The following is a 12384-nucleotide window of genomic DNA, read 5'->3' as shown; positions in this document are numbered from 1 at the left end:
TCACTCTTGATGACACTGTGGGGCCGGTATTCAGACTGCAGGAGTTAGCCTGGCTAACTCCTGCGGTCCACGGTGATATTCAATACCGGGCTGTTTCCGGTGACTGGCATTGAGCTTATTTTGGGTCGGTTTGAACTTAACTGGCCAAGCTGACATTTGGTGCTGGCCAGTTATATTTAAACTGGCCAAAGATATTCCAGGGTTTCACGATCCAAATATGGTAGCCAAACTCAGATTGAAAATTGTCAGATAGCTGGTTATATCAGTGGGAGTCAGACGGCTATTTTCTGCTGAATATCGCCTGATAGCCAGCTAAATACCATTTAACCAGCCAGGTGCTGTTCCTTGCTGGTAAATGGTTTTGAATATCTGGGGGGGGGGGGGGGGGGGGGGGGGTGTATATATCTTTCCATGCTCATATCTCTAAAGTGGTTTCGTCCTGTTTCTTTACTCTTAGACAAATATGCTCTATTCAGTCCCTTTTAGTGCCCTCCTCCTTACGCACCCTTCTTGCACTAATCACTTCACCTCACTATTTGACCATGCCACCTTTTTCAATAAGTAGACAAATCTCTAAAAAGAGCCCCGAGTAATGCTTCTGAAGGGAGAGGTGATTTAGCTACTTCATTGCAGTGTCTTTAGGTAGGGTGGAGTACACTCTATTGAGATACCCTGAGCAGACAACCCATATAGGAAAAAGGTCAATAACAAACCTGGCCATCTGGAATGAGTCCAAGGTCTGCAGTACTCCAGAGACAAAGGAACAAAGACATACCATAGAACGATAATTCCTGAGGAGGGATTAACAGCAAATGTTAGTCGTTTTGTGGATGACTGATTCAGATAGCTTTATTGGCATGACAACTTTACATGTTGCCAATGTAGTGGCAGCGGCACCTGACTTCAAATTAATGTGTATATTTAGTTCTGCTAAATGATAATTAGTAGCACTGAATCTATATATTTGTGCAGTGACTGTGGCCACCACCACAGCAGGACTAAACACTGAAAAGGCAATTCTCTTAACTCGGCACCAAAATTGGCAGTTATGTGCGAAAGTGCACTAGGCACACTCATTTGTACTTGCCATTGACCTGGCATAAATCGTCATATCTAAATCTAAGTGCACCAATTTTGGGTTACGCTGGTATTCTAAAATAGCATCGGTGCACAGATGCTGTTATACAACTGGTGCTCAGCATAGCATACCCAGATAGTGGCTAAAACACAGGTGTAGCCAGACCTCAAATTTTAGGTGGGCCACTGGGCAAAATGGGTGGGCACATGTAGTCTCTACATCCCCCTCCCCCCCTCCTTGGCGCCAACAAAAAACATTAAATACCTGAGATGGTGGAGATCGCCAAGCCCCACCAGCTGTAGAGGTCCTCCGGAGGCAAGAACAGCTCCCTCTCCTACTTGCTCCAGCCGGTGGCACTGTACATGAGATGTCGCAGCCCTGCCCCCTCATGTATACTCAAGTTTTCTTGCATGCGTGAAAACTGAGCATGTGTGACGGCTGGAGCAAGTAGGAAAGGGAACTGTTCTTGCTGCCGAAGGACCCCTGCAGCAGGTGGGACTTGGGGATCCCCACCAACCATAATAAGGGTGCTAGAATTTTGGGTGGTCCTGAGTCCAAAGTGGGTGGACACAGACCCACCCATGGCTATGCCACTGGCTGCTGAAATCTGACACTTTCCAGATAATTGTGCAGTACTTCCTTCCATCTTCCCCTTCACTATACTATTGGATAGGTTAGAGAGATTTTTTAGCCCAACACTCTTCATACAGTGGCTAAAAATTAATAGATAAGGAAGTTTTATTCACTAGCCACCAGAGAATATATAACTTACAGTGAATATTAGCCCATTACAGGCCTATTTACTAAGATGTGTTAGCAATTAACATGCTAATAGTTAACACCACACTAACTTTGTAGTTCATGTAAACTGTTAACAGCTAATGTGGAACAGAGCACGGGATGGTTGGAGAATGTGTGAAGAATGGACAGGGAATGCACCTTGCAGTTAACTCAGAGGTAGTTACTACATGTTAACTGTTCATGCCATCTCAATAGGCATAGCTAACTGCATCACATTATCTGCAGTGCGGTTAACATGTAGTAAACAACTTGTCTCTCCCTTAAGCACTCAGTTAGCATAGAGGTTTTGCAATTACCATGCATTCATTTTGGCAATTAGTTACTGCAAAACATTACTATACTGTAGTAAATAGGCCCTTTAGTGGTTAAGATTATACAAATAAATAAATAAAAACACCCTCCCCTCATAAAAGCAACAAAAAACCCTCGAAACAAAACATCAACAGGTGGATTATAAAGTTTAATAAGATTATTAACATTGGAAGTTGGATGATGCACAATGTTAATTTATCATCTGTGGGGCTGGGGGCCATAAAGATGATGCAAGTTTATTGGGAACCCAGACCAGTGCTGGAAGGAAAAAAGAAGCCAATACACAGTGTTTGGGATTGGAAGAGAAAATGAATACCAGGGTGGAGGAGGGAAAAGGAAGTTGAGGCACTGTGGCCGTGAGGGAGATTAGTAGGAGTGAACCATCCTTTTCCAAATACAGTGCACTCCATTTAAGTGCACGTTGGATAAGCGAATGCTCTGTTTAACTGTATGCCGTACTTCGGTCCCGTTTTTGGCGCCATCAATTTCTATGGGGACAAACTTCGGTTTAGTGCACCACTGGAAAGTGCAAGATTCGCTTATATGCATGGTTTAAGACCGTTCCTCTGCAGGAAAAACTGCACATAAATGCATGCATGGAATATGGAAGCCGATTGGCACGTGACAAAGGGGTGGTAAATTTGAAATCTCATTGGTTAACTGCCACAGGCAGAATAATAGAAAGAATGTTTAGTTAGAGTGTACACTGGAGTTGTCGTCGTCACGCAACTGTAAGACTTTAACACTGGCTGAACGAATAGAAGTTCTTAAAAAATTAGAAAGCAAACAAAGTCAAGCATCTATTGCTAAAGAATATGGTGTCAATCCCAGTCAAATTTCACGTATCTTGAAGCAGAAAGATCAGCTTCTGGAAGACTGGCAAAACAATACAAATCCACACAGGAAACAAAAATGGGTGGGAAAAGCTGAGGATGTAGAAGTTGCACTTCTTCGGTGGTTTTCTCAAGTCAGGAGCAGACAGTTTCCTGTCAGTGGTCCACTGCTTATGGAGAAAGCTAATCAGCTAGCTGAAAGTCTTGGACTAACTGAATTCAAAGCCACTGTTGGATGGTTGGAAAGATGGAAGGAGAGGAACAACATAAAATTCAAGAAACAACATGGTGAAAAACAAGACACTGATGACTTTGGTGCTGAAAATTGGGTTGTTTCATTCAATTCTTCCTACCATCTTGAAAGAGTTTGCACCTCGTGACATTTTCAATGCTGATGAAAACGGTCTCTACTGGCGAGCGATTCCTGATGGAACACTTGCATTCAAACAAGCCGAAACTACAGGAAGTAAAACGTTGAAGGACTGACTGACGATCCTCCTTTGCTGCAATATGGATGGGAGTGAGAAGTTGGAACCACTAGTCACTGGAAAGAGCAAACAGCCCTGTTGCTTCAAGAATGTTAAGCAACTTCCTGTGTTATACGAGGCTAATGCAAATTCATGGATGACTGGGGAAATTTGGAAGCAGTGGCTAAAGAAGTTAGACACTAGAACGTGGGCACAAAAGCGTCAGATTTTGTTGCTTTGTGATAATTGTGCTGCACACAGTGATGATGTCAGGCTGTCTAACATCAAGGTGGTCTTCCTGCCACCAAACACTACCTCTCTGATCCAACCTATGGATCAGGGCATAATAGCCAACTTTAAACAACATTATCGGGCTCTTGTGCTACGTCGTCTGATGAGCGTTATAGATGACCAGATGGCAAGGATAAACGTGCTGTTGAACTGGCTCGTAATCTATCACTGTTGGATTCCCTACATATGCAGAAAGAAGCCTGGAATCATGTTACACAGGCAACCATTGTGAACTGCTACAAGCGGGCAAGCTTTGTTAAGGATGTGGAGAGGGACGAAACAGATGCAGCTGTTGCAAACGCATCAGATGAACAGGCTATTGACATCCCAGCCGGTGTTACTGAAGAGGCGTTTCATCACTATGTAGCTGTTGATTATGATCTACAAACAGCTGATGACAACACGGATGTCGAGATACGCGCCTACACTCAGGCAACAACGGCTGATGATGAAACAGATGATGAAATAAGCAGCGAGGCACATGCTGATGAAATTCAACAACCTCCTGTCACTTTTGCAAGAGTGCTGGAGAGTCTCAACACCGTGCAGGCCTATCTGGAGGCCACTGGGTGTCAGTGCTATGACAGTTTTTACCGTCTAGCAGACGTAGTCTACGGAACTCACAGACACAAAAGTGTACAGAGGACTATGACTGATTACTTCAAGTAAGCCTAATGTCAGTTAACGGAGACTGTATAACGTCAGTTAATGGAGACTGTATACTGTACATATGTTTATCAGATGTCAAGCTTCTTTGGGTCACAACGGTTAAGCGCACGCTCTGGTTAACTGCATGTATTTCTTTGGTCCCCAGACCCTTGCACTTAAGCGGATTGCACTGTATTTCTATCTTGCATAAAAAGTGTTAGTATTCAGCAACATAAATGCTTTGTAGTATTCTAATTGCTATTGAAAAGGAGACTTTCCACAGGACACTCTTTTTAGCTGCTGCAAATATAGCTTAATTTTATGCATCCTGTTTGTTCAGTTATCCTGGTGCAAGGCAAGGCCCTTCTACAATTCCTCACAAATCTATTTGTGTTTTAACCACCTTGAATATTTTTGAGTCATGTGCAAATCTGATAAAATCATTTGTAGAACTGGCCCAAGTACAGATCCCTGGGACACTTTCCTATTCACCTCTTCATTAGGAAAAGTGACCATTTAGGCCTATTCTTTCTTTCCTATCTTTAATCCAGTTATCAGTCCACAGTAAAACATTGCTTCCTTTCGCTTAACCTTTTAATCTCCTGAAGAGTCTCTGCATAGTTGATTCAAATGCTTTCCAAAAGTTTAAAAACATGTAACCAGCTCACCCTTATCCATTTGCCCATTCAAACTTTCAAAGAATGTGAAAGATGCCTGAATCCGATTGTAACACAGAATGGGCTAAATTTACTAAAGTGAACTAGCCCACCAGTGTCACAGCCAGCTCTACTCCTGACAGCAGCAGGGACCAGCAGCATTCCTCTACCCCCGTGATGTGCCTGGCCCAGCTGAAGTAGCAGAAGCTCCCCTCGGCCCAAATCAGCTGCATCAGCAGTGGCTCTCCTGCCCTTGGCCTGTGCTCTGTGGCTCCAGGACAGGTGGAAGAGGGGAGCAGAGTGTGCCAAGATACTTGATTGCAGCTGCAATGACTGTCACTGGTGTCACAGGTCAGACAAAAAACATAAATATGTTTTTTTTACTGAAGCCTGTTAAAGATCATGTGTGTACATGGAGCACACAAGGTGTTTTGTTTTGTTTTTTTATTGTAAGTGGGGTGCTTAACCATATGCATTCACTTAAACCAGAGGTTCTCAACCAAAATGTCAAAACGTACTGGTGTGCCACAGGGAAAGTTCAGGTATGTGTACCAAAAGGTTTTTTTTTTAAATCCCAGCAAGTTCCTGGATGCCATCTTTAGCTGGTGTTCAGGGAGGAAGCATATCCCCCTCCATCCCTCCCTCAATGATCCTGATACCACTTCTTGTTCTCAAATGTCACAGCTTTTGTGGGCAGTGTACCCCAGCCTGGATTGGTAATGAAGATTGCAGCTGACACAGTTGTACCTTGAGTTGAACCCCCCCCCCCCCCTCTTGCTGGGTGGCGGGGAAGTTCTGGAGTTTGTGTTATGGAAATTAACAGTCTTGCTTATAGCTGCAGACTGGAACATGTTTGTGTTAGCTATGTGAAGTTTACAGCTTGCTCGGGTACTGTAGTTTTATGAGTATTTGTTCCATGACAATTTGTTTAGAATAAAGCGGTGGCCAAGTTGTTGCCCCTAATCCCGTCTGTGCGATTATTTATTAAAGTTGAATGTGAGCCACCCGGGTGAGGTCAGGGTGTCACAGTTGCCTCTGTTACTGATTATGCCAGTTGAGAAGGAAGCAGGTGCTGGTGTGCTTGGACAAAGTGAACCCAGCCAGGTGTGCTGTGACATAAAATGAAAGCTGGAAAAACACTGACTTTTCAACATCAAAATGACGGCAATCCTATAATTATGAAAATGAAAGTTAATAAAATAAAAATTTGAAGTTAGTCCAATAAAACTATACCAAAATGATATACATTTTGGACTAGATTCAGTGAATCACACTGAAAAACCAGTGCAGAAAAAATGATGCATTAAGCCCTATTCTATAAAGGGAATCCGCACTTTATAGAACAGCACCTAAGCACCTAACCCACACCTAACTTAAGGCGCCTGCATTTACGTCTGCTGAAACCAGGTGTAAATGCTGGTGCCTAAATTAGGCACGGATCGGGCGTATTCTATAATAATACGCATAACTCATATGAATGCCCCTAAACATGCCCCCTTGTTATAGAAACTCCCAATTAAGGCCAATTAACACCAATAATTGGTTGTTAGCAACCAAGTATTGGAGCACATTGGCTCATTAATCGATTAAGTTGTGCACATATGCACGCTGATTTGCATGTGCAACTAGTCGCCATATATAGAATCCGGGGGTTCTTGACTAGGGGCCAGATGCACTAAACAATCGTTAGAGTCCTTCCATTACCGATTCCCTTAGTGAATCGGTAAGGAACGGGCATGCATTAAGGAAAGGGAATGCAAATGAGCTGCTCGTTGTAGCTCACTTGCATTCTCTATTCCATCGTTAAACAGTCGGCCAATCAGCCGGTCGAGCATGCACAGAGTAGCCAAGTGTTATGCTGGCTGCTCTGCGCATACCAAATACGCCTCCCTGTGCAACCCCGCTCACCCCCTCCGATGTGGCTCGACAGTGCAGTTGAGGACGCCCATCCAAAAAAAAACTCCACCCATTTTGGCCGTCATTCTCCCAACCCCACCCGAAGAGGCCGTGCTGCTCACCCCTTCTGATGCGGCTCGATCCAGAGGACAGTGCCGTTGAGGACGCCCATCCAAAAAAAACATCCATTTTGGCCGTCATTCCCCCCTGCAATAATAAAAACATTTTTTTTTGGCAGTGCTTCACTCAGCTGAGAGACCTGGAAGTCCCTGAGCCAATCACAATGCGTTTAGCTAAACGCGTTCTGATTGACTCAGGGACTTCCAGGTCTCTCAACTGAGTGAAGCACTGCCAAAAAAGACGCTTTTATTATTGCGGGGGGAGGGGGAATGACGGCCAAAATGGACATTTTTTTTTGGATGGGCGTCCTCAACTGCAGTGTCCTCTGGATTGAGCTGCATCGGAGGGGGTGAGCAGCACGGCGTCTTCGGGGGGGGGGGGGGGTGAATGACGGCCAAAATGGACGTTTTTTTTTGGATGGGCGTCCTCAACTGCACTGTCGAGCCGCATTGGAGAGGGTGCGTCTTGGGGGGGGGGGGGGTGACGGCCAAAATAGATGTCTTTTTTGAAGCGGAGCGCTATTTTTTTTTTCATGAGTGAAGGACGTCCATAAAGGACGTCCCTGACGAGCACTTGACTTTTTTTCCCTCGATTTTTTGTTTTTGTTACTTTTGTAGCAGTTTTTCAATCCCGCACAGACCTCTCGTTAGATTTTCCAGTGTTAAGGCAATCGGAAAAGGTTAGTGCATCTCATTACAATAGGGTTTCTACACAATTTGCTCATCTGCATTCCGTTTTCGTTAGCTGCTACCGTCGTCGGAAAAAAGTCTTTGGTACATGCCAGGGTTTACTACTTGCTCGTTAATGGCTCATTAAGTTTAGTGCATCTGGCCCTAGGTTTTCAGAGTTAACACTCCCTTCATCAGATATAAACAAAACAAGCACATCAGAGAAGGCTGTTGTTACCTGAATACACTAATGAATCATAGAGTGCATTACAATTTTTAATTTAATTTTTGTTACATTTGTACCCCGCGCTTTCCCACTCATGGCAGGCTCAATGCGGCTTACATGGGGCAATGGAGGGTTAAGTGACTTGCCCAGAGTCACAAGGAGCTGCCTGTGCCTGAAGTGGGAATCAAACTCAGTTCCTCAGGACCAAAGTCCACCACCCATGGTGGTGTGACTGGGAAGGGACGTGCAGATGGATAGAAAATGACATGGGGTGGGGACAAAGTTTGTCCCTGTCCCGTCCCCGTGGGTTCTGTCTCCATCTCAGCCCCCACCCCATAGGTTCTGTCCTCATCTGCAGAAGCCTTGAACACTTATGATTTTATAATCTTTTTATTAAAGTATAAAAAAGGAACAATATGCTGTGCAACTGTTGTTTATAAATCACAAATAGAAAACAATAATAAAAACAAGCAACTTGTCTTCTTTGAAGATGTGCTGGTAGCAGGAATGTACAGAATCCCCCATGCAAATTTTGCTAGTTGTGGCCAACATGTTTGCTTGCTTGCTCCCCCCCCCCCCCCCCAAAAAAAAAATCAAAAAATCTGGTCTGCATCACGCAAATAACAATCCAGTTCATTAACAGGCTTCAAAGTAGAAAATGACACGGCGGGGGCAAAGTTTGTCCCTGTGGGCTGTCCCCATCCCGTGGGATCTGTCCCCGCCCAGGCCCCATACCGCGGGTCCTCGTCCCCTTGTCATTCTCTATTTGATGGGTCTTTACGGGAACCCCCCCCCCCCCCCAATTTAAATAAGGTCCACGGGGAGTTCAACCCACTTAGTTGGCCTCCCTGTTATACTCTTACTTTGATGGTACATGAAAGTGTTCTGATCTGAAGCGTCTGTTAAGGCCCGTCGGATGTCCTTAAAGCCGAGCCTTTTCTGCTACTAAAATCTTCCTGCTGCATACCGAGGCTACCGAGCGCCTGCTGATTCTATTTGCATCTCTCGGAAAGTCGATGGTCTGTGGTGGCAGCAGACAGTTCTGTAGGATCCGGGTGGGGGGCGGGGAGAGCGGTCCTGCACTGCAGCTCGGCTCTTTTTTTCGCGAAACCTTTCTCTTATTTATTCCACAGCAGCAGCGGTCGCCTTCAAGTCTCACAGCAAGAGAAGGAAGGATTTCCCAAGCCATCTCCGTCTCCGCCTCTTACTCAAGCAGGTGGGAGTGATTGCGTTCTCCTTAATAACTAAGGCGTCGGGTTTCATTTCCTGTCATAGGTAGAGGCTACACCTTCGCAGTAGGGAAGGGAAGGGGTTAAAGAGTGACACCCTGCAAGGTTTCACTTGAAACTCTGGGACAGGAAAAGGGAAGTGGCAAGTGGAGGGTGAGCTGGGCTTTTTTTTCTCTTCCCCCCCACCAGCAGAAGGCTGATTTATCTCTGGGAGCCGTATAGAGGTGATTAGCAGGAAGGGAGAGAGGACACAGCAAGCCGGCTTTATTGGTTGGGAGAAGAGACAAGAAGCAGCTTTGGATCCCCACTGAGGAGCAGAGATTTGTCGCCGACTTAGAACAAAGGAAGACACGAAGCTTAGTGGAATAGAAATGGACTTAATTTTGCGCTTTTGACGTTAACAAGAGGTTTGAGCAATTGTTGGTTCCTTTCAATTTTGGAAGACTAGAAGAGCCGAAAGGAGGAAGTAAAGCATCCAACTTCTACCACCTGAGGCAGCTGTCCCGAAAAGTGAAAAACGTTTGATTTATATTATCTTTTGGGGGCAAGAGGTATTCCATTTTGCCTGAGGTTGACTCGAGGGCAATCTTCCTTCCCCGGATCATCTGATGGATCTCAGGCGCCTTCACGTTGGGCTGGTGGGGGTCCACCTGGTGTTGCTTGTCTTCTGCTTGAGCCAGTCTGTCCTGGGGGAAGAGGAATCCTTTGGGGAATCCTGTCTGAACCGTTTCACTACGGGGATGCCAGACTTCATCCTGGACTTGGACGATTCCGTGAAAAGCGGGGCCACCTTCCTGAGCTCGGTACGTGCCCGCAGGGGCAAGGAGTGTGTCAGGGCTTGTTGCAAGACCCCTGGCTGTAACCTGGCACTGGCCGAGCAGTCCACGGAGGGCGAAGATCTCATCAAATCTTGCTTTCTCATCAATTGCCTCTATGAACAGACTTTTGTTTGTAAGTTTGCCAGGAAGGAGGGTTTTCTGAACTATGTCAACCAGGAAGTTTACAATACCTATATAGCAGAGAGAGAGTACGAGGAGGGTAAGTATTGGAGTCACCTGTATTATTCACTTTTTTCCTTGCTCTCACAGAGCTATAAATGTGCGAAGTTAGGTCTGGTTTGAATTTGACATCCCAAAATAATGTGCAAAGCCGGCGCAAGGATAGGGGGTGCCCTAGGCGAACTTTTAGCCCTACTCCTTCCCCCCCCTCTCCCCAAATGTCGATAATTCTAGTGAAAATGAGCATCCCACAAAAATCCTATAAAAATGCAGGTTAAAATATGTGCTGATGCCTGTTTTGAGTTTGTGTCGTCATCATCTATTGTTTTGCTTAGACTGAAGCTGCCCTTTGTCGCTCCCCCCCAAGTTGCTCCTGCTCAAGGGGCAACTACCTAATCTAGCCTAATGGTTGACCTGGCTCTGAGAGTGTGGTGGTAGTTTTCGATTGTGCCCATTGTGCGGATCCCACAATGCAGTAGGATATGGCAATCAGAAATGCAGGCCTGAAATCTTTTTCGCATAGCTTGACGGCTCAGAATCCCCCCCCCCTTTTTTTTTTTAATTTGATTTTAAATTTTGTTTAGGATCAATTTTACATATAAAAATTCAGGTCAGCTTATTTTCCTTTCTGTGGAAGTGGCTGAGTGGACACCAGGGGCCTATGTATTAAAAGGAAACTAGGTTTTTTGGGCCTAATTTATTAAGACTTGTTCACTATACTGTGGCTGTTGGGGGATAGGAGGGTAAGAGAGTTTTTATTACAGTAAACTGGATCCAAATTTTAGGATTGAGCAGAGGGCACTTTTTACTGGAGAGCTAGTTTTTGTCTCTACTGCAGTAGGATCACAGGGGACATCATCGGGAGATTGATTTGCTAGGGGTTCTTTTCCTAAGGTGCATTAATGATTAGCGTGTGCTAAATATAATAACCATTATATTCTATGGGCATCTTATTTAGTGCACTCTAAATCGGTTAGCGCACCTTAGTAAAAGGAACCCTATATGAGTTGATAAATAGAAACAAAACAAAAAAGGAAGAGTAGATACCTTTTTTTTTTTTTTTTGGTCTGACAAGCATTTGAAGGCACGAGCTGCTTCTGTATGATCTGGAAATGATAGTAGTAGTAGCATTGCACAGAAGTTTGCCAAGAAATTGCTATTGTATGAAGCTGTTTTTGTTCACTCAGATCAGGCATTTTGCCTGTCTGAACCATAAGAATTACCCTTTTAATCAGCCGTCATGAGAGTTAGTGGACGGCTTTGGAGCAATAATTGGGTGAGTGATCCAAGTGAGATATGTGGAGATGAATTCAAAGGTGCCTATTGAAGATTAAAGGCACCTTATAATGCACCACAAATTTGACCACTGAAAAAAAGAGTAACAGATGAAATAGAGCTGTAACCAGAGGACTCCACAAGTTACTTTTGAGCAGATGAACGAACTTGCAGCTGACTGATGGAGACTTGTGTTTTGAAACTTAAAGTGTTGTTGTGACTTGGCCCTTGTATGTTTTCCCCTTGTAGCCAGTAACTAGAGTATTTCCTCATTTAGGTGTACTGTTTTTGTTTCCTCCCACTTCTTACTGTCAAGGAGGTGTTTTTTTTTTCCGTTTCCTAAACTGCTTGTCAGAGGGAAGGTCTCCTGCCTCTCCACTGAGCTGCACACTGTACAACTCTCTAGAGAAGGAGTGAATACAAAATGGCTTCCCTGACGTGCCTATGAACAGCATTCTCCAGAGCTTGCATTCAAGTTAGGTTGATCTGCATCCGATTTGTTTTGGTGCAATAGTCTTTAGGTTAGTAACACTGGGTGGTAATTTAGTTATCCTGCATATGATCGTTAGAGGTTGTATGTTAGCAACGTGGTCACCCATGCTACCTAGGATACTGGGTGCTGTGTGAATTCGATCATGGCATCTGGACGCCCAGATTTCTGTTGCAGAATATGAACATCAGTCAGCTTTTTAATGCCATACTTTAGGTGTGAGCAGCCATGTGAATGGCTGGTGTAAATGTTTATGCCTAAATGTGCATGTAAATGCCAGCAACTGATAATATTGTATAAACTTAGTGCTCAATTGCTTGGCATGCCCCCTTTCAGTTACACAAGTGACTGACACCCTAATTTCTATGGTGTGTAACTCCTAAACTAGTGCCCATT

At 44.6% G+C, this 12384-nt stretch overlaps 1 protein-coding gene across 1 annotated transcript in view; it reads left to right on the top strand.

The window, feature by feature from the left end:
- Nucleotides 1-9161: 9161 nt before the first annotated feature.
- Nucleotides 9162-12384, top strand: part of SPINT1 (serine peptidase inhibitor, Kunitz type 1) — an 80833-nt gene continuing 77610 nt past the window's right edge. Inside the window, exon 1 of the mRNA XM_030214238.1 lies at nucleotides 9162-10263. Within this exon, the coding sequence (XP_030070098.1) occupies nucleotides 9834-10263 (430 nt within the window). The 5' untranslated portion in view covers nucleotides 9162-9833. The remainder of the gene's footprint in view (nucleotides 10264-12384) is intronic.

This window comes from Microcaecilia unicolor, chromosome 9 (assembly GCF_901765095.1).
Source record: "Microcaecilia unicolor chromosome 9, aMicUni1.1, whole genome shotgun sequence".
Taxonomy (NCBI): Eukaryota; Metazoa; Chordata; class Amphibia; order Gymnophiona; family Siphonopidae; genus Microcaecilia; species Microcaecilia unicolor.
This window is presented reverse-complemented; position numbering and strand designations above follow the sequence as displayed.